Source organism: Tachypleus tridentatus, chromosome 7 (assembly GCF_004210375.1).
Source record: "Tachypleus tridentatus isolate NWPU-2018 chromosome 7, ASM421037v1, whole genome shotgun sequence".
In the NCBI taxonomy this organism is placed as follows: Eukaryota; Metazoa; Arthropoda; class Merostomata; order Xiphosura; family Limulidae; genus Tachypleus; species Tachypleus tridentatus.
Genome location: NC_134831.1, coordinates 21,487,882 through 21,511,487, shown reverse-complemented (window position 1 = coordinate 21,511,487; position 23,606 = coordinate 21,487,882). Strand labels below are relative to the sequence as shown.

The window sequence follows — 23,606 nt, the reverse complement described above, 5'->3', positions numbered from 1 at the left end:
GGTATCGCCATTAAAAACTTTCCCTTTTTGCACATCTCACAAGAGTGAATGGAGTAAATTTATTCCACCAATACAGTGGTTCCCAACCTTTTTTATGCCCCGCACCCCTAAACAAATTTAATATGTTCTCGCACCCCTCACGGTAATTATTTATTTAAGAATAAAGGTGAAGGTGGCCAAAACAAATTTTTATAATTAGTTTTTAATGATATATAAACAAAAACGAAACATTTGGAAAAGAAAAAATTACAACAAACTAAACGTTGCATAAACCCTAAAAAAAAATGTTATCTCGCACCCCCTGGAACGCTATCTTGCACCCCTGGTTGGGAACCACTGCATTAATACAATAAACTTGAAATAATATCTTTCAATCGAATTAAAGGTGGACTACTTTTCGTTCGAACAGATTTTTCTATAAATTTACTTAAAAGTTATATTTGGCTTTAAAGGCTTTATTATACTGTAAAATAATAAAACAAACATGTTTGTATTGATGTATATCCTAAACAAGTAGCTTATATACGTTATTTAATCCTTACACCATCAATACACTAATATTGAAATATGATACTATCCAATTGCAGATTAACATTTTACAATTTCAACTTATGCGAGCAAATAGCCACTAGCTATAGTAAATCACCATGAACCGTATCAGCTGGCTACTTGTTATGATATCAAGTTATTCTTTGCCCGTGGTTGAGCATAAAAAGAAAGGCCAGAAAACAAGATAAATAAAAATATCAAGAATTAAAAATCCTGCAAATATAAATAGTAAAACTACAAATCCCTATTTTGACTCTATCAAATGTAGCGCTAGGTATCAACATAGAGCTGAAATAGAGGTTTGAAGTTTGAGTAAATAAGGTCTACATGGTGTGTTTGTGTGTGCTTCTCATAGTAAAACCACATCGGGCTATCTGTTGTGTCCACCGAGGGGAATTGAACCCCTGATTTTAGTTTTGTGAATCCGTAGACTTTACTGTTGTCTCAGCGGGGGACAAGGTCTACAGGATCTCCATCTTTGTTTCCTTAATTTTTAAGATCTCTATATGCAGGTTGTTAAATTCCCAACTATTTATTTATCTTGTTCAACTTAAGTAACAATGTAACAAGATTATACAGGGGTGTTAGCTTTCTAAATAACTTTGAACAAGGATATGTTATTGTAGAACCTGTGGAGAAAAACTGTTTGAAACAAAGATATTTTATAATTACAATTCTAAAGATACTATTTGTTCTTTAAAATGTACGATCTATATGTTGGAGAAACAGTTAACTTATTAAGACTTAAAAATATATCCATGAATGTCACGTGAGGAAGTTGTCCATTTACTGTTAGTCTAAGTTTATTCTTGTATTTTAATGTTCATAAGAAACATTGTTTAAAGTTTTTCTATTTAAGAATTATTATATTTTTTATGGAAGAGCAAAATATTAGATTTCTAAAAATATTTTTATTGATTGATTGGCCATTTTTCTGAATCGATAAATTTAAATCTGTTGTGGGCAAAGTTTTCAAAGGTAGCATAGATTAGAAATTAAGACAGTTTGGCCTGTATTATAATAGCACACGTGTATTAAATGACGTAGGCAGAGTTTTATTTATATTTTTGTTGTTTCTTTTAAATCTAATTTAACGATGTTTTAAAAAAATTTAACAGAAAGGGCAATGTTATATTTCTAACCATTTTAAACTTCTGTCGTTTAAATTATTGTTATTAAAGTGATGTGCATATACGTTTAAAATGTTTTAATAATTATTATTTACTTTTAGAGCAATTTTAAACTGCTTACTGGTACGTGTTTGTCTGACTTTAAAGATTTTGTCATTGAAAAAAGCAAAAACTCACCAAATAATAGTTAATGAAAAGTTTGAAAAGCACATTATAGTTTAAACTTCATTACTTTTTATTTTTGTTTAAGACCTTTCTTCACACACTATTAAACGAAGCATGTTATGTTTTCTTAAAAACAGTAATTTTGATCCTAGACGTCGTATGTTTTCTTTACTTATAATATAGTTACGTAATGTATGAGTTAAAGTGTTCCAACTTCAGGAGATTTCTCGCTCCGAATGGTCCGTCGTAATTTTGTTTTTTATACTTCTGTTTTATTAGCTGTAACTTTCTTCCCTTAACTGGCTATAAATGGTAAATGTAGTTTATTTATTAGACATTGGAGAGTATAAACATTCACATTTGCTCTTAATTTTTAACTATTTATTAACAACAGTTACCTACAAACATTATACATTAAAGCAACTATTATGAGCATATATTAATATATAGTGTACTTTCTTAACAAACGGTACAATTTTGTTTTATAGTTTTGTTGCGTGGTCTGTTTTGCGAAATATTATTACAATTTTGAATTTGAAGTTTCGTTTTGATAATACTTACTGGTTAAGTATTATTTGATAACAAGTTTAAACTTGTACAGTAAAGAAAATTTGTTTTTAGAGCAGGTACAAGTTGAAACTTGTAATAAAATAATCGGAATTTTGTAGCGAGTGACAAATTTATTAGTGTCAATTTCAATATCTTGGTAAAAACGTTTAAAAAATGATCTTTACATTCCACATATACAAAATTGTTTTTAAAATTTTAATCGACTTTTTCCCTTTACGATTTCCACAGGGTTTTACTTGAATTATATACATATCTGTAGTGTAAAAGGTTTTTGTACCTTTTTACCGAAATTAATAAATCCATCCAGTATGCACCACAAATTTTGAAAGACACTTTCAATATTGTTATATTTGGATTTTTCTTTATATATACACGTACACACACACACATAGATATATACTGACTTTTAATTCAAAATCAAGGAATTTTCTATGAAACATGTCATCTCATTTCAAAACTTTTTAGAAAATACACAAATAATTGTTATGCAAATTAGCACAAAATTGTGATAAGACTGTCTTTCGTAAGATGTGCAAGTAACGTGCACAGTTAGTCAGTTAATGTTTGAGTAAGTTTTTGAAATATATTTTTTACGCTGACAAAGTGCCAATTTTCGTTGTTCTGTGATACAGTTGCTTAGAAACTATAATTCACAGTAAAGTTAAAACAACAAATATCACGGTAAAAACTTCCAGTTGATTAGATGATATTTAAAGTCCTGTCAGTTTTAGTATTATTAGTTACTTATGAGTCGAAATAAATTTGACAAAATAAAATTTAGGTATTTTTCCACTGAGAAATTGATAGTAATTGTCAACAAACTACCAGTTAATATTTCGGGGTTCTTGTTGCAAGCGCTAAACTACATAATAAACTCTGTGCTCTGTTCACAAATAGGAATTGAACCCCGAATTTTCTCGTTGTAAGTCCATAAAGGTTCCTGGTCCACAAAGTTTAAACTAAATTTTGTGAAGTGAACACATAAAATATAACTTAAATAAAAAACATCTATATGAGAAATGTCTGCTAAAATGTTACTGATTCTCAACTAGGCCTATACCGAGAGGACGCGGATATTTCCCCGGGGTTCAACCACTTACGCGTGTATGCGACAAAATTCCGAAAACTGTTTGGAGAGAGGGACACCTAGCAATTCTTTCCCGAGGCCAATGATGGCTCTCGGCGACTCTGCTTCCGGCTGTTTTATCACATATATTTACATACTTCATAAACAGTAAGTTACAAGTTGTCAGACTAGCACAAAACCAGAGCCGAGGTCTATAGATAACCTTTGGAGACCCACTAGCAAAGAAAAACGTACGACATGCCAAAAACCATTCAGGCCATGTGAAAAGCAAAACTTATGGTTCAGGTAAGTCCCAAGATTATAAACGTTTCTTCGTTCTTGAACAGATTAAACTATAAAAATAGAAAAATGCCCGATTTGCTAAATAATTGAACAAGCGATTAAAGTGCAAGTCGAACAAAAAACAAACAAACTTGAAACCAGTAACACTAGAGGGAGAACATTTAAAGCAAACAAACTTATTAAACCTCTTCGAGGTACCAACCAGATAATCTCATTGAAGTAGCTGAAAACCCTGACAATCATTTGTTGTTTTTTTGTCTGATAAACAGTATTTTCAAGTGGTTTGTTTTGAATTTCACGCAAAGCTGCACAAGGGCTATCTGCACTAGTCGTCCCTAATTTAGCAGTGTAAGACTAGAGGGAAGGCAGCTAGTCATCACCACCCACCACCAACTCTTGAGCTACTCTTTTACCAACGAGTAGTGGGATTGACCATATATTATAACGCCCCCACGGATGAAAGGGCGATCAGTAATCTGTACAGTAATCGCAAATAGTCCTCGTGTAGCTTTGCACGAAATTCATAACAAACAAACAATACTGTGCAACCAAATTATTAATTAAAAATTGAGAAAAACATCTACTTGGAGCTTCCTTTTTTCTGCAACATTAAAAGGGAAAAAAACTGATTAAAGCATATTAAAATGGTCAAAATATTTGTAACCTTGGAAATCTTATAGTCGATAAACGAAAACTGATTGGAAAGCACTCAGCTTCTAAGAAATGTTGAAATTCTTCTTAAAAATTATGTAGATATTTTGTACCAGAATTTAGCCAAGCAGTGTATGAAGCACCAGGTTTCACGCAAGTTAGCTTCACCTCTTAATGCATTATTCGGGTTAAACTGCCAGGAAATATGAAAAAATATAACGGAATTCGGTACCAGCTTCTAAAACTAAAACAGACAGAAGAGATAATCTCCCCTTTGAATTTCAAAAGGTGCCTGAACTGAGTTCCATAAAGTACAGGCGCAATTTCACTCAGGATTTCTGTATGTGTTTTCTTATAGCAAAGCCAAATGGAGCTCTCTGCTGTTTCGACTGTAAGGAATCGAACCCCTGATTTTAGCAACATAAATCCCTAGGCATATCGCTGTTCCACCTACGGACACACTCTGGGTTTAAAAGAGTTATTTAACGCTGACTTTAATTTCTTGCTTCACTGGTTGAAACTCGTAAAAATACTAAATAAGTAGACACAAAAAATACTTAAATTAGCTCTTATTTCACTTACTTAAACTGAAATGACGTGTAAACAGAAGTTGTGTGGATCGCATGAAATACATATACACACACAAATATTAAGTTGCTCTTCCATATAGATCAACGTCAAAAAGAAAAACGTCGATAGAAAAAAATTTAATATATATTTATCTTGCTGAGAATAGTTTGTTTGTTTTTTTAGAATTGCACGTGAATGTGACATATACATTACTCTAGAGGCGAAGGCTTGCTTCAATACATATAGCTCTAACATTTAAGGACATAACATTTTGTTCGCGCATAAATGGTGAAGTGAAATGGAAAGCATACTCATTATAGGAACGTACCGCTTGCATCTAAGACAAATTTTGGTCTAACGTGTAAAAAGTAAAACTAAGACGAATCTGCGAATTCAGGAGGTCTACATAACGATAGAAAAAGATATTATGTGTATAACTTTTCCTTATATGAGAGAAAGCTTGAAGCAACTTGTACAAATTCGATAAAAAATAAAATTACATGTAGTGTCTGTGATTACAGGATGTCCACGTAACAATAAAAAGAAAATATGTCTCAACTTTTCTTTATAAGTGACAAATTTTGTACACGCATGTTAATGTGTTCAAGAAATATACATAAATGGGACGTTTTTGTTATAAAAGCGGGTGTTATAAAATGAACTAATATGCATTGCTCTTATAATCGATATAAATATATGCATTCATGCCATATTTATTTATGCAATTGTTATCTGCTGTTGGCACCACGCAGATAGCCCACTGTATGGACTTGTCCTTAAAAATAAACGAAACAAATCTAATTATGTTATGCGATTCCTACGATGAAACATAAAACTTTAACATATAATAATATACGGAGGACAGATTTATCAATGAATTATTCGAAGAGAAGTTTGCTTACCTGTGCCATTTACGTTGCGTGACAGCGTATGATTTCCGAGGCACCCCACAGGTACCGGAGGAGCAGGAGGAGCCCCACCAGGGCCTGGGACAGTGGTGGCTGTAGCGTCAGACGTGGATGGCACCGAACAATGATTCATCAACTCACGAACGTGGTCCATCGGTGGAGTGACACAGAAGGGCTGCAAGGAGCCCATATAAAATGGAAAGAACGCCAGAGTTAGGCCCTTGTTCGGGTTCTCAGTTACAAGAGAAAAAAGTTGAATATATCATGAGAAGCTGTTAAGGAGTAGTTTTAAACTTCAATATCGTGGTTCAGTAAACCCTGCGTAATTGTGTGATAACAAGATTTCATTCTATATGATTATAATATCATCACTCAAGATATTATAATTATGAAGATACCCAGCTATTCTGTAGTGGTTCATGACGTAAACTTCTGGCAAAACTGCTAACTGATTGAAAATACGTTTGATTACTACAATTTTTTTTGTGTTAAATCCAAAAACTAATCCACGAATCCCGATACCCTTAACTATAAGAATCCACTTCGATAACTCCTTCCTCCTGTTGAAACTAATAAAGGCTTTGTTTTCCAGCTACAAGATTAAAGAACGCTCGTATAGTGACTGAGTGTCAACGCACGCAGAGCAGAAGGAGAAAGACAGACTAAACGAGAGCAAAGGTTGGAGAGAATATGAAGCACACGAAGCGGCTCCGCCTCATGACTGGCTGACTCACAGGTGGCTGCTATACTACTCTGATATATATCAATAATACAAACAAACAGACACTGTAACATGTAAACTTTACTCACTATCCTTCACAACACTGGCAGCGCCAGTGGGTTCATCGCCAAACATCTACTGTGGTACAGAAAGGAAGAGAAACTGTCAGTTAGGACTCGCTGGAGGTAAAAATTTACTCTTGTACTCGAATCAACATTTCAGCGAATTGTTGTCTCCTAACTTCTTACTTATTGTAAAAGTTGTGTATTAGAATGATTATATTTGTGGAGTTAACTAACCGAATTTCTCTCTAAACGTGCCCCTCTATAGTCTATGGACCGAGCGTGTACTAGTAGTTAGCGTGCTGGCCGATTGCCCGAAGGTCCAGAGTTCGCGTCCCATTGCTGCAGAAACTTTTTTTACACTTATTTGGTCACAACCCACTATTTGCTTAGAACATTCCAAGATTTCTTTTGACTAGCTGTTTTCCCTGCAGTCTATCAGTTCAAAATTAGGGACAACGGCGCAAACAGCTCTTGTGCATAGCTAAGTGCAAATATCCGAAACAAATTAAACCCAACATCTATTTTTCTTCTACTTAACTAAAAAAAACAAACTCATATTAACAGATTTTTAAATATTTACAACCAATTTTTACAACTGATCTCATCAATTTAATAACATATATACATACGAGTCATTTAACATCTATTATTAAGCAAGATATAAAGTTAACTTTTTTCATCGACTATCTATAAGGCTAAGTAACATAAGTTGATTATACCCAGGTACCAATTCACGATATACACCAGTCTATCTACCTTGATATGGTAAAAATAAAATCTTTAAACGATGCACATAGTGTTTATTTTTGCAACAATGAACACATTTGTGCACAACTTATTCCTTTATTTGTATTAAAGCAAGTTTTCTTTCAAGGTCTTACAAACTATTAATGAAATATATGCATATAGTTACATTTTTATAAAATTCAACGATTCATTTTTGACGCCAAAAAGACGCGTAAAATATTATACCATTAATCATTTTTAATTCAGAAAAGAAACAAAGCATTAAACCAGTGATAAGCAAGTTTGTGTTTTTGGGTTGTTTTTTTTCATGAACACGAACAGAAAAAGAATCAACTCGCACATCAAATTTTAGAAAAACTGAAATATTGAATTTTTTTGTTTTTCTCCGTGACAAAATCTCAAACTGTTTTTCATTTATTTATCGAAAAGGTGTAAAAATAAAACTGAGCATTAGAAAATTGCGGGTATGATAGCTCTTACAACTGTTAAGAATTTTAGGAAACTTTCCCTTTCAGATCGCAAATTAAACAAATAAAATAGCATTACACATCCTTCAAATTTCTTTGTAAGTGGATAAAAAAAAACTTGCTTAGAAGACTTAGTTATGAAAGCGTTTAAAAAGCCTAAATTTAGTAAAGAGCTCAAAGTGCTATCGTCAAGTGTGGGACAGTTTGTGGCTATAAAAATACTACAAATGATACAAAGTAACGTTTTTACTCCAAGATTGTACTTTTTTGTTGTTGTCCGCAATAAGCTATTTATTTAGGCTTTCGTAATTGCACGTATACTTGCTTCTCGGTTTCAATTAACACCTATACACGATATAGAAATAACCAAAATTATCTCTAAGATGGTACAAAGTTCATTTTTAAAATTATTCCACTTATCGTTTGATATCTAATTTTCACCATATGTATCATATTATCAATAGAAACTGGGTTTACGTAGAGAAAACAACAAACACTTAATGATTGAACTCGCGTGTCATATATTTTGTCCAGTTTCTTGGCGTTTTAGAAGTATCGAAACGACTATCTTCTCGTAACACATTCAAGGTCTTGACAAAATATTAATTATGTTATTTTTAACATTTATACACAACAGAGTTTATAGTGTCGTGAGGCAATTCTCTGAACACAATTATTTACTGGTGTAAAAGCCAAGCCGAAATAGTTAGTCTAAAACAATGTAGCTGTTGTTTCGTGATGACGAGATACCCACTTGAAGTGAAAATGTATCTCGGGACGGCTGGTATTAACATTTTTACTAATAAAGCAGAGAACAATGTTTCAAACTTTTTAGGTCATATTCAGGTTCATTTATTAGTAAAAATATTAATACCCATACCAGCCTGTCCTGGGATACACGTAGCTGTCGTTTGTTTCCTTCGCGAGTCATACGTGAGCATATTTAATAAGATCTGCTGGAACATAAGAAAAGGAAAGTAACTTATGTTTCGTCGCTTGTAAATATTTATTGAGGTTAAGAGTTATTTGATTACTTGGTGCTTGGATTTATCATTCAAGATTTGAATTAGAACGTTCGTTTTAGCTTACGTGGTTTTATCGATGCGTTACAATGGTAGAGTTTCTTTTGGTCGTTTTACTAAACTGTAGCTAACTAAAAATATATTTAATCAATAAAACATTTTAAAGCACACAAGCTAATATCGCCCATAGGCCTCCAGTAACTAGTTCAGCGGTATGTCTGCGGACTTACAACGCTAAAAACAGCGTTTCGAAAACCTACTGTGTAGCTTTGTGCTTAAGTACAAAGATACTGACCCATACATTTCAAGCGTGAGCAAATATTGTTACAAAACGTAAAGTCTAAACCACACATATTCTACCTGTTAAGTTAGCACATACATATGTGGGTGTTCTACGGTTGCACAATAGTGTAATAATGTGCGCCACTCTATTGCTAGAACATAAAATTTTGCTTTCAAGGTTACACTCAGATATGTTTCGAGAAATCTTGTCACGCCTTTATAGAATAACTAAGTGCTCCTATATGCGCACACAAATAACACGAACATAATTCCTGACACCCTCGGTAAAGTTATTTCAACATTATTTCACGTTCTTGATAACCAGTACATAAATACTAAATTCTTTGCATAAATTTATTGTTACATAACACACGTGTACAAAGACAAGTCTGTATACACCCAGGAAACAGCGATATTATTACACCTACGAACAGCTGGTATGGGAAACTTTTCATGGACATAATATTAATTAAAAGTTAAATAAAGAGTCGAACTATTATTCCAAACAAAATATGAAATTGATTAATAAAATCATCTGCTGAGGTATTAATATAACGAAAACACAATATTTATTAATATAAGCAACCGTTTCAAACGCTAAAGTATGTTAAATAATACACATAAATGATTTATAATGTACGCAAATTTAAATATACTAATCCAAAACATATATGTCCACCAAGCTTGTTGGAATCCTTAATAAACACACACGTGAATGAAATATCTATCCGTATTTACATTGAATATTTAGACACAAATATCTAGTTTACACTTATGTTTATTTTATTTCGGATATTTGTGCAAAATTACTAAAGAATTGTATGGTTTGACTGTTACACCCATTATGTATCACGGTGCCAAAGTGCTGAGCGCGAGATTTATTTTTGCGGTAACGAGACACGAACCAAGAACTCACAAATCCACTGTTCGAAGCGCCAACCACTTTAGAGATCAACAGAATGCTACTTTACGCGGACATAAATAAAACGAAGATAAGTAAAGACACACGTCAGAATAGCAGTTATAATTCTCGAAACTTAATTATAATGTTATCTTGGTAAAGAGTAATGTACTAGTAACATATTTATGTTGTGTTATAGGAATCCCATTACTGTACTCATGTTCTTGAAAAATGAGTTATGATCATAGATAAAACGCTTAAACAAAACTTGTACTACAGTTATAAATCCAGTGTGTGAAGGGCAAAGGCTTTATCGAGACACTTCATTAATCTTTGTGTGTGGGTAAACATTCACTTCTAATAATCATGTTTATAACAAGGGCGCTTTCTTAATCTCATTGTTATATATTGCATTTCTGAGTTTTTCTCCAAAAATTCTAGGGGTTAACGATACAAAAAATTTGTTATTTAGTGCAGGCACACAACTAAATTGTTGCAAGATGTTGATTAATATATTAATGCAGTTGGTTGTTTGGTTTTGTGTATTCTACTATAAATTCTGTGATGGTGTTTTTGATTATGGTAGTAAATCGGCTTGTTTTGTCATGTGTGTTAGCGCTTATTTCTGGGAGCGAAGTGTTGTTTTTCTTGTTATATTTATGTACGTATTGAGGTGTTATTTTCCTGTGTAATATTACTTTGATCATGCTGGTTTGTTCAGTGGTTAACATTCAGTCTAGTTTGTTTTGAATTTCGCGTAAAGCTACTCGAAGGCTACCTGCGCTAACAGTCCCTACTTTAGCAGTGTTAGACTAAAGGAAAGACAGCTAGTCATCACCACCCACCACCAACTCTTGGGCTACTCTTTTACCAGCGAATAGTGGAATTTACCGTCACATTATAACTCCCTCACGGCTTAAAGGGCGAACATGTTGGGTGTGAGGAGGATTCGAACCCGAAACCCTCAGATTACGAGTCAAGTGCCTGAACTACCTGGCCATGCCGGACTAACTGGGTAGGGAAATTATCACACAGTTCGGAATTGCTGAAGATAGCTACAAGACAGGTTGCAGCAGACGATATATCACTTTTGCACAGGTAACTATGCATGTCATTCTGTACCTGACAAAAGAAAGATGTGTTTCGTAGTGAAACGCTACACAATGAATTGCATGCACTCTGACCACTGTACAGAACCAAATCCTGGACATTAGTGTAGTAATTCCGTAAACTTACCATAGACCTAGCAAGAGAGAGAGAGAGTTCAATGAAAAATTTCGCGTTCCCTTTACACTTGTTCGATCTTCAAATCGTGAAGCATTTATTTAGAGTAATTCTAGAGTGAATTCCAATAAGTTTCTTAGTATTCTACGATAGAAAAATTCGTGGCCAACAAGAATTAGGTTACTATAATTCTTCAAAGAGATATATGAAGAAGCAATCATGTAAGTAAAAAGATAATTTTCACTTAATTTTATTTACTGTTTGTATAGTTGATTTAATTATAGTTTTTGGTAAAATAAAAAAAGAGAGTTCGAGTTTTAATATTTGATTTTCATGCGGTTTTACTATTAAAATATCTGAACCCTTCTGTGTAACTTCTTTACACAGAAGTCAACTCGTTATTTAAGAGTAACTCCTGAGTAAAACAGCACACTCAGTTTAATCGATAACCATTTATTATTGAAAAAATATTTGCTAATTATAATTTTCTTCCTAGCAATAATTATTACGTCACTGAGAGTAAGATTACAATAATCCGTGTATTTACACACAAAAAGGCATTGTCAATGCATTCAAAATAGCAATAATCCTGACAATCCATCAAAAACATTTTTGTTTGTTGTTGTTTTTTATTTTCGCGCAAAGCTACACGAGGACTATCTGCGCTAGCCATCCCTATCTAGCAATGTGAGACTAGAGAAATGACAGCTAGTCATCCCCACCCAACGCCAGCTCTTGGCCTACACTTTTAACAACGATTAGTGGGATTGACTGTAACGTTATAACGCCCCTATGGCTCAAAGGGCGAATACGTTTGGTGTGACGGGGATTCAAACTTGTAACCCTCAGGCTGTGAGTCGAGAGCCCTAACAATCCGGCCATGCTGGGCCTTAAACAATGTTAAACACAGTATTGTTACGAAAGAGTACGACATATTTTGATATTTTCAATAAGAAATCAGGTTGCCGGCCGAGTACAACTCTAAAAATGAGTACAAGACTTTTTTTTTTTCTGTAATGTCTTCTCATTCATATCCTGATAAAGATTCTGATCGGTGCTATGTTGATGTCGTTAAGTTTTTTGTTTTTTCTAATGCTAAAAGTTTAAACAGTGAGTGACGATGGTTTAAACGAGTCGGTTGTGACAAGTATTATTACTAATTCAGTCACATCATTTCCACAGTCGTAACCTCACAATATATTAAAATCTTAGAAGATCAGAATCTCCATTCATAATCAGGGTTATTGGTCTTTGTGGTTAGTGTGCAATGTTAGTGTTAGAGAAAAAAATATCAAACTCTACTTTTTCAGTAATGTCATCACGAGAAATACAAATTTTAATGGAGAGTATTTAGATGTATCTATGTAAATTATATGGATGAAGTGAAAATATCCATAAATGATGGTAGATGACATTTGTTAAGATACTATACTCTTTACATCTATAAAACAGCAGGGTTCGTGTTTCACGCTGCCTAGTGTATTATCAGTGAAGTGAATAGAAAAAATAATGCGTCGTTTGTTTGCCTACTTCGGAGTGGTTTTTATGATTTTTTTTTAATATTGCAAGAAAGAAATTCCAAAGTATGGGGAACTGACTGTAATATTATTCCAATATACAATTAATCTAACTTCGTACTCCAAATTGCAATTGTTACTTCATGTGTCAGAAGACATTTCCAGCGGAATATTTTTCGGCACGATAAAATGGAATTAAGAACGCCAAATAGGAAAAACGCAAGGAAATATTGAACCGAGGTTTGGAAGAAAAAAAACAACTTATCACGAAGAAGATCGATAACAGGAAATGGAAATAAGAAATAAAAAACAAGAAGGCTATCACAGAGGCTTCATTTGATAATACAACTCCATCTATTTGGATTCTTTGGACCTTTTGGCAAACACGTATCACCACAAATATTTCCCTTTGAAGTCAATGACTGATTATTAAGATTACCTTTTCAAGGTAGTTCCTTGACATTCAGTCCTCTTCAATTCCCTTTTTATATGCGACATCAATAAATAACTTGAGAAATATGTATTGTGATTTTTGTATCCTTCTCACAATTCTTTATAAAGGGTATGTTTCTAATAACTGCTGGATGCAACTACTTTTCTTCATCTTTGCTTTTTCACCAGAAATAAGAAGACAGATATTTTAACATTTAAAGTGGCAGTTGGATAGTATTTCTATCATACTGACATATTCTTAGTAATTGTAAAATTATACATTAGACCATATTGCAATTAGCTTTAAAATATTGCCAATTTAGATTGCTTTTGAACCTATACAACGTAATGGATTTAAGTATCCTTCTTTTACCATTATAACTGAGTACCCATCAGAATGAGGAATAGGGTATAGTGAAAGTGTCATTTCAGTGGAAACATCGTATTAGTAATCATTTTTACCCTTTGTTTTATTGTCAGGGCTTGGTAACCCAACTAGACAAATGAATTGAGAAAATAAGACCTACTGCCATTTCTTTAAATTGTGAAACCCTTTAACAATTTTCCCTCCGAATGTGCTCACCAACAAATTAAAATCTAAGAATTATTCAACAGTGAGTGACGATGGTTTAAACGAGTCGGTTGTGACAAGTATTATTACTAATTCAGTCACATCATTTCCACAGTCGTAACCTCACAATATATTAAAATCTTAGAAGATCAGAATCTCCATTCGTTTTAAGTATCATAATCAGGGTTATTGGTCTTCGTGGTTAGTGTGCAATGTCATTTCAATTGTGGCGATAAGCTTTTCTTCCACATTCGTCCGTATAATTGCATATGATGGTTTCCAGACTCGTCAGCGCTGGTACCGTTTTTTCGTATCAATAGCTGACATAATCTTCTCACAGACAAAATTGTGAAAAATGATAATGAGATTCATAAATAATTGGTGTGATACTTGTATATTTGCATAGTGTCAATATCACCCTCAAAATTATCATAAAAAACGTCCAAATCTTCAGATCCCAACCAAGCAAGAGGAATACCCAAGTGTAACTTCATACCTTCCTACATTACTCTACAACTAATCAACAGAAGTGATAGTTCTAGATTTTTACATGCACAGTTATATTGTTGAAACACTTTTTTTTTTAGAAAAAAAAGACGGAAACCTGTTTTATCTTGTTGATATTTTCAAGACTTTACACATTAAAGCTATACACTGATTCAGATTGAAGTTCTACGGATAATAACTATATTAATATGAACAGTTCTCAGGCCAGGTCTTCTTCCTAGGTTTAATATAGCGCACACCACTGATATTAGGAGCTCTTCTTTCTAGTTTATACAGTACTATAGTTGTACATGCTATTTCTTTTTTGTTATTTATAATGCAAATCCGCATCAGTTTTTCGGTGATTAGCAATGGTCATCATCCCAATATAAACTTTTACAAATTTTTACCAATTTCTTCTCAACGATGAAGTGATTGGCTATTAAGTCTATGAACTTTTGGTTGGAATTAATTGGATTTCAGCGTTCTTTGAAAAGTTTTATCTCCTTATCATCTGTACATGCTATTTTTACAAAGCTTTAATATATAGATCCCACTTATAAACATTAATTTTAGACTGTGATCTATAGGAAACTATTTACTTATATGATAGCCATCGTTCTTTCTGTTTAGTCCGTTTCACAACAGATTCAACAAAATTGGCCTGAGCATTTTAAAGTTTTTCTTTGTAGTGTTAAAATTTTCACTTATCCTATGAGGGCACCATTGATATCATGAAAATTCTAACGTTTACATGTTCCCACGGCCGTCTTCATTTAAAAACCTCTTTGACAAGGTGTTAATAAGTTACTGGTTCTGTCTAGATAGCAATAATGCAGCATATTCTTTGAGAATATAATATTGCTACTTAGCTTACAGAACTCTGTAAGCTCATTGCTTATTGTTAAGAGCAAAGCTGCACCATGGGTTATCTAAATTTTAACCACCACTGGTTTCGATTTTTAGCGTTATGACCAAACACTGATGGTTGATCCACAGAAATAGTTAATTACATATTTCAGAGGTACTTGATTAGTTGAGATTAAATCAATGTTCATACATACAAAATTAATTAACATAATGCATATTGTATAATGCAGCTTTTAGTGAAGGGCAATTTATTTTCCACATCAAAGTCACTAGTGGGCATGGATGTGTTGGGTTTAGCTAACATTGGTATTAGTATCTTACTTGCAAAGATTGGACAGCTATTAATGTTGTCTTGGCTAATATTATGCTCCTCATACGTTTTTAACTATTGGACAAGTAGATTACGATGTTATCAAAACACATAAGGTAATATCTTATAGTAATTCCAGTAAAATACACTTATTTAACCTACAGCATATAGCTTTCTCTCAGCTTTTCCCACTTCCACCTGCTAATATTCACACGTTACTTCAAAGTTAAAAACCAAAAGGAAGAAGGAAAAACTCACGGGTGAAAGCAATGACTTACAAAGGTTATGCATCACGTTATTAAAAAACTACAAGAGGGTTTTTCCTACCGTGACATGCAATGGCAGGTAAAAACATCTTCAAACAGATGAAGTTGTTAAAGCCTATCAAATAAACTGAAATTATCCAACTAAGCCATTTGTTAGATAACATAAATATATAGTTATAAACAATAATGACATATCAATTCTCGAATACAAAGTATTATCACTTAACACTTGCAAGAACAAGACCCTCACAGAAAATCGAAAATAAATTACTGCATACTGTCTTTTACCTGACAAAGTTCATGTTTCGTTCTTTACAGTTTTAAAATTGTTACTGTACGATATCATACTCATCTTCTGGTCAAGACCTAGTTTTCTTAGTTTCATGGCAAGAAACTACAGTATTCTAAAGTGGAATAATTCCTGGAATGGTGAAATATGCATTTCACATTCGTACCCTTTCCTTAATCTTTTAACCTTCTCCCACAGTTCATTGTAATCTCAATCGTTTATGGTGATCTTAAAATAGTTCACTGTACAACATCAGAAAATGAGTGACATTTAAATTGGTGAATATCTTCATGTGAGATTCCCCAGATATGTATTTAGCATACCCAAGATGTTTGATACTAAGTATCAACCTTCTGTGCAACTAAAATCATCAACTAGATCCCCCAGAAACATTAGCATCAAGGAGACAATATTACCACAAGAAGTTTTACATATAAACTTGGTAATAGTGAAATCAAGTGTTTGTTTACTTTTTTTTTCTCTCTGAAACCCAAACCACACCTAGACCATGCCAGTGGTACTCAAGTGAATAAGACTGGTGTATGACAAGTTTCAGAATAATTTACATTCCTAATGTCAAGAGTCTTATTGATTATAATAGCAACAGATGTTGAAATATGAGGTATCTGAGTTACCTACACAGATTGTAGTAGTTTACATGGATTTTAATTTGCAAAACATAGCAGAAATAAACACAATCATGCTTTCAGGTATTTATGGGCTTTAAAATATGCAAGAATATTTGTAAGATATTTTTACACATTTTTTATCTAAAGCCAAATTTCAAGCCAACTATGAAAAAAGGTAAGAAAATGGGCAATGTTTATTACCATTATACTCTTTTAAAATATGCATTTGATATAAATAAATGGAAAGCTGTAATCTGATGAAAACAAATTAAATGCTAGTTCTTCACAAGTATATCTTCATGTTTTGTTTAATAGGGATGGGAGACCATCACTCTGAGTTTAGAAAGTTTTTAATTTGCTTTTTTAGTTGAGTTCATTATGCCTATTTGTATAAAATAGGTTAAATCTAACTAAGAAGATGGTAACTAACCATAAGTGTTTATATTTCAGGCAGTATAAAAGTTCTTCTGAAAACTATAAGAATTAAGTAATTTTGCAGAATGTATATTTGAATTATTTTTGTCCATATCTCACAATCCTTAAATACCCAAGGAGCAGATGGTATAAAACTTGCAAACCTCAGACAATATGAATGCACTTGCATCCCTAAGACAGAATTACTAATCAACTTTTGGGAAAATATACTGAAAACGTTAGAGAAGTCTTTTTTTTATATTTTTCTGTAATGAGCCCAGTACCAGATTAATCCACAAGTAACCTAGGGCCCAACTATACACTACCCTGCCAGCAACCCAAGTAAAAAATTATAGTTCATAAAACTAGCAGAACAGAGGCAAGAATGAGTTATTATTAATTCCAAGTATTACTTGGGCCTCACTAAATCTTAGTCTCACCCTGAATGAACCATACACATATAACTATCAAAAAAGGAGTGAATTCTTCCTCCAAGAAATTCATATTTTCCTTTCTTAAAACCACTTTTTCCTTCAAAGATCAATAAAAATACTGTTATCATAAATGTGTGAGAAAACTACTTAAATGTTTAGAAGGAAAAACAGAGAAGACAAGGAACTCATAGATTATAGCAATACATAAAGGTAATTATTCCTTTAAAATTATTATGATTTGTAAGAAAGTTCTAAGTGCAAATTCTTTAATCCAATTGAAGTATTTAATAAAAATTTAAAAAAATCTAAATAATTATTGAGGGAATGCAGCTAATCAACACCATCCCCTGTCAACAGTTGGGCTATTCTTTTCCAACAAATAGTGGGGTTAGCCATCACATAATAACATATCCACAGCTGAAAGAATAAACATGTTTGCCAACAAGGATTTGAACTTGTGACCCACAGAATCTAACCACCAGGTCACACCATGCCCCAGTATAGTTATTTTATCCACAATAAAAATGGAATTCACCAAGTTTATGGTACACATAATGTTGCATTGTAAAGTGTAGCATGAATTATTATATGTTGTGAAACACATTGTTTAATATGAACAAACAGGTTTTGGACAAGCATTAACCCTTAAACTAAACCTTCTCTCATGTCTCCAGTTATGCATTATCACCTCTAGTGTTCTCTTTTCAGGTTTCTAACCGATTATCATTTTTGATATTGCATTTTTTTCATGTGTTTGTATAGATTTCAATTTATCATTTGAAAAAAAAGTATTCTAGTTGCAGGTTTCATAAAAATTATCAGAATGTTTACATAAGTAATTTTAATACTTAAATAATAAATTCAAAAAACAGCCAGGTAACAAGTTGCATTTAGCACTACTTATTTATAACAATGTACTTATTTCTTAATTGAAAACTTTAATCAGTTCTGTTAGCAGTTCAGTTTCTTATTGTCTAACGAAATACTAGTTTTCATACATTCATTTCCTTCTGTATGTATGTATATTTTTCTGTTCACTCAGAAATGTTTATAATTTTCTTTAGTTTCTGGCTTCTTGTCCAAACGGTTAGGTTCATATTATATTTGCTGGTATGGAGCAGGCCTTACCAAGAGATGAACAGTGGAACATTCATGTATAAATGCAGCTTTACAGAGACTGTTATTTAAGTGTTAATTTATGGAATGAAAGTTACCATTTAAAAATAATGTAAACAAAATAAACAATTAGTTATTTAATCCTAAAGAATTTAATTATTCTTATACAAAGTAATCCACAGAAGACATATATATGTATATATAAATACTCACATGTAAGAAAACGAAATTAGGTTAACAAATGTAAAAATAACAAAACACCCGCATTTCTTAAAAAGCTCCTACAATAGCAGCTTTGGTTACTTTATTACTTTTACAGTACCACGTGTGAAACATGTCAGAGTCTGTTGACAAAATGTTTTGTATGCCACAGAATACGTTTTCATTTCTTAAAACCCAAGATCACCAATACCTAGCTTTCTAATAACAATTGGCAACTGATTTAAAAATATTTACCATTATGCAAAACATGCTAATTAAAGTTTGTTCTTTGAAATCCAAAAAAAATAAGAGAAATTAGCTACAAATACTTACAATGTGGGAGATTTCAGAAATAATATTACTTACAAAGTTTACAGAATATAGTATTTTACAATTTCCTTACTGTTTATTAAGTTCATTACATTAAATAAATAATGTACTTTTAGACAAAACAGTTGCAATTTCCAATTTACAGGAGTATCGTAACAGATCCACTCATTAGAACTGTTGAGTTTGGTTCACCAAAGTAGCTGACTGATAACTCAGAAATACCAGCTCAGCATTGCACAGATACTAGCTTAATTTAACCTGACTTCACAGTGGATGATTTTTTTCTCTCTGCATTTTCACTTGTTTTTTTAAATAAACTCATACGAAGTAAACATTCATTTCTTTTTGCAATTTGATATATTATTTCTCTTAACACAAAGTTGCTTTGTCAAATGAACAGTTCTTTAAATGCAGTCTCTACTAACAGTCACTATACATTTATATTGAATGCGACAAGTTATTACCAACACAGAAAAATGCACACAATCACTAAGTCGACCAAACTGTATGTCTGTTGTTAGTTCATATGCAATAAAAGCCTTTAGAAGATCAAATATGAATGTTTTATATCATATAATGGTTTGGGGGAAAAAATTGGTAAGAAAGTAATATTATTCTCTTATTAAAAATAACAATACTGACTGAAAATCCACAGAACTTCCTTCATATGCTTTTACAAGAAACATGTACAAAAGTAGAAGTCCAGTTAGCTAACTGAGGTCATCTGTAAGCTTCCTAATGTGTACCAAAAAAGCAAAAACAATCTTTCCTAACTTAAATAACTACATCTCATATTAAACCACTCCATAAACTAGCCAACTTTTAAAGAACAAGTCTAAATTCAGTATTGTTAAAATAGTTACTTCAAAGAATAGCTGTCACTAGTAATGTATCACTACAAATTTAGGCTTCATTCTTTGATTATAGTCACACAGTTATTTTTCCATACATTCTACTGAAAATGGCATATTAATCACATTGAACACATTATAACAACACAAACTATCATTATAACGATGTTTACAAATCTGTTTATCCAGACAAACAATACACATGTCCTTACTACTCCTTTATTTACCAATTATTAAAAAAAAGCATGGTGCAGGAAATCCTGTTCTTTCCTCTTTTCTGACAAACTGATCAGTCTTTGTACACACTCACCACATTATAATTATTTTTTGTATGTAATTGTTATGTATAACTTACATTGTTGAGTTGATTTTTTAACTTCTCCAAGTGTACATAAGAACCTTAACAGTCAAAAGGACTGTAAAAACAAAAGAAATTTCACTTAATGGCAGACTATTGGAAATTAGAGCACAATTTTTATTGCAAATCATCAGTTTAATGATGCCAAACACCCACTGGTAATGTTGTTGATGTTCTGTGTGGGGAACTGATAGGATTACAAGATTCTCATCCCTTTGTGCTGTATTAGAAACTAAAAGGAAAAGACGACACATCATGTTCAATATACTTACCAACATTCGAACTCATTTTACTCAGCTTACTATGCAACACTATCCAAGTCTTTATGAATTAACAAAGCATTTTTCAAAGAATTAAACTTATCTAGTTTAATAGCATTAGTAATTATAGAAATAAATATATTATTTACACAGTAGTCCTTGTCATTGGTATAGATAATAAGTCCCAATACTTATATCTCTTCCAATTAGAATGATATCCATTTACTTAATTCCCTGTATTCTACAACAAAGCCATTTTGGAGTAATTATCTTAATTTCTTAACAATTTAATTAATCAGTTAATCTACTATAAGAGCCTTAACAAAAACCTTCTGGATCTCTATATATCCAACATAATCGGAGCTACCTTCATCCACACAAACAAAAGATCTCTCACAAAGCTTCAACAAATGAGTAAAAACTCTGTCCTATGCAGATAATTATGCAATAAAAATAAAAAACACGACCTTCTAGGTGCTTTTCTAAGTAATCCTTCAATGTATTTCATTACTCTATCAACAACAGAAACCAAACCAGTTAGTTTGTAATTGCTTGGGTCTCACTCAACTTCCTTCTTAAAAATAAGAATCACAATGCCTACCTTTCAAAACACCAGATATGTTCCTCAAGTAATTGTATGTTATGTTAATAATATAATCAGCTGTAAGATAACAACTTACCTTTAAGCATGTTAAAAGTTTAGGTGCCTTCTTTTTCTTTAATCACTATCTTTAATATAAACACTAGTAAAAATATTATTAAATACTTAGCATAACTTAAGCTTTTCAATTGTGTACTTACAACCTAACCCAGAAGAAAAGGTAAAAAAGTTAAACCCATCCTGTAACTTTCATGAAATGATCATTTCCATTCTCCAACTTCTGCAAAGTGCAGGCCTACGCTATTACCAAATGCAAATCATTATAAAAGTAATCAATCACATTGCATAGTCCAATTTTCATCAGAATATAGCACAAAGATGTCAGAAGTTTTTTTTAGTATATTAATTTATGTCTTTTTCAACTTCAGTAAAATCAGTGTGAAATAGTAAACTCTACTGATATCTTATGGTTTCTCTTTACCATTCATTTATTATTCCTTTTTATTGTTTAGTTCAATTATGAATTTTTAGTTATATTAAGGTGCTAACTCATCTCCCAACTAAAGCACACTGAACTTAACACTCCTACGAAAAGTGGGGCCTAATAGGCCCCAGAGCAACTTGAAAGGTTATTAATATTAGGCTAATAATTTTGTATTTAAATGAAATTGCCATTTAAATCCATTAATGAATGGATTAACGAGATTCCCACTGTCCCTATCTACTATCTAGCAAAACCACAACCAGGGGAACGGGCTTGGAGAAATCAGGACTAGAAACGTCTTTTCATAAAAGTGTTAAGTATATTTGTATTATAAAACTGACCTTAGTTCCCCAAGCAAATTGTACAGATGTTAATGTTATGAAAGGTTATGTAAGTTAATTAGTCTCACCACAAAAAAAAACCTTCCTTGACCTTAAACGAGTTATTTCACAAGATGTAGTTAAAAAAAATTATTACTGATTGTTGCACAATTATGTTACTGATCTTGAGAAAAACTTTAATTTTGGAATAATGTATTTTCACAGAATTAGTTTTCTTCTTCTTCTGGTTCCCAATTCCTTTATATATTGAAATTAATAACAATGACATTTATGTTGTATTGTTTATTAATGTTTTTATCAAGTCTTGGCCAGGCATGAAGTTTTTGATTTTTGTTATTTTTGTTTCAATAAGTGATAAAATTTGTATTCCAAATGTTTGAAAGTTTTATTTTTGATTTCTGTTTTGTTACAGTTTTTTGTTGTAGTAGCATTTAGTTGCAGTATATTACATCACTTTACAATTTATCTTAAGAAAAGACACATAGCACATCTTAAATCTATCTTTGTAAGATAACCCTTCTATTCCTGGAATTATTCTAGTCAGCATTCCTTGAATTCTTTTCAGTATAAATATATCCTTGTCATCCATCAAATATTATGACAATGGGTTATTTCCATATTGAATTTTTTTCTGATTTAGTAGTGGCTTAAATTACTAGCTCAGGTAAGATCAAAATTGTACACACATTATTCCAAGCAAGGTTTAATTATTAATTTGTACAGAAGTACAAATTCCCTTCCATTTCCAATCAGTGTCTCTATAAATACATCCTACAATTATATTTGGTTTACTATGAGCAGTAGTTACTTATCCACCAATATTATTCAGTCTCACTGCAAAACTGACTTATCTATATTAAATATGTTGTCCAAACCATCATTACTGATATTTATTTCCTTGCACTTTCTATAGTTTCAAATTACCAAACACTTGTTAGTTAATTGAAGACATTCATTAATACCCCAACAGCTAAAAATATCCAAGCATTTAATGCCACTATCAAATTTTACTGATTTACTAATTATACCCCTATCAATTACATTAATGTAATTAAAAAAAAAAGTTCCCAATAGCAAGGATCCAGCTTGACTAAAGTCCATCAATAAGAATCTTTTACCTTCCTTACACATCAATTAACCTGTCTTGTTCCAATGTACTTATTTTGAATTAAAAGCAATTTATTTTTAATATAACATCCCACATCATCTTTAACTTGTTATCTAAATTCACTAACAGTACCTCTTCTCTCATGGTCTCAAAATTAGCTTTATGAAAAAAATAGAAACCAAAATTTCATTAATATTTTACCTCAATGTGTATAAAAACAAAATCTAATTGTGCAACAATTTTTCTTCCCCCTAACATTTCCCCACTTTATCCCTTGCAATCACAGTTATGAATAATAATAAATAACAATAAATTTAAAATTGTATCCTGTCTAGTTAGCTGTCTGACTATTTAGTGTAAGGCACATCCTGAATTGCTTTAACAGACTTCTATGCAT

At 32.1% G+C, this 23,606-nt stretch overlaps 1 protein-coding gene and 1 long non-coding RNA gene across 10 annotated transcripts in view; one reads left to right on the top strand and one right to left on the bottom strand.

Annotated features, from left to right (window-relative positions):
* LOC143255271 (NGFI-A-binding protein 1-like) overlaps nucleotides 1-23,606 on the bottom strand; it is a 193,340-nt gene that overhangs the window by 150,551 nt on the left and 19,183 nt on the right. For 5 of the 8 annotated variants that reach the window (XR_013030492.1, XM_076510686.1, XM_076510690.1 and 2 more), the window contains exon 2: nucleotides 5,907-6,087. The exons of 2 other annotated variants lie outside the window; for them this stretch is intronic. Coding sequence is in view for 5 of the 6 variants with exons in the window: in XM_076510686.1 (XP_076366801.1) it covers nucleotides 5,907-6,066 (160 nt within the window). In the remaining variant the exon portion in view is untranslated. Of the gene's footprint in view, nucleotides 1-5,906; nucleotides 6,088-6,310; nucleotides 6,512-23,606 lie in introns of those variants that run through there. One more of the 8 variants, XM_076510687.1, reaches the window with a different exon arrangement.
* Nucleotides 3,354-19,043, top strand: LOC143255272 (uncharacterized). 2 transcript variants are annotated; one of them, XR_013030494.1, is made up of 3 exons: nucleotides 3,354-3,786; nucleotides 6,505-6,818; nucleotides 18,624-19,043. It is a non-coding gene; the product is annotated as an uncharacterized LOC143255272 (long non-coding RNA). The 2 variants fall into 2 exon arrangements; XR_013030493.1 differs by lacking the exon at nucleotides 18,624-19,043 and adding an exon at nucleotides 10,881-12,566.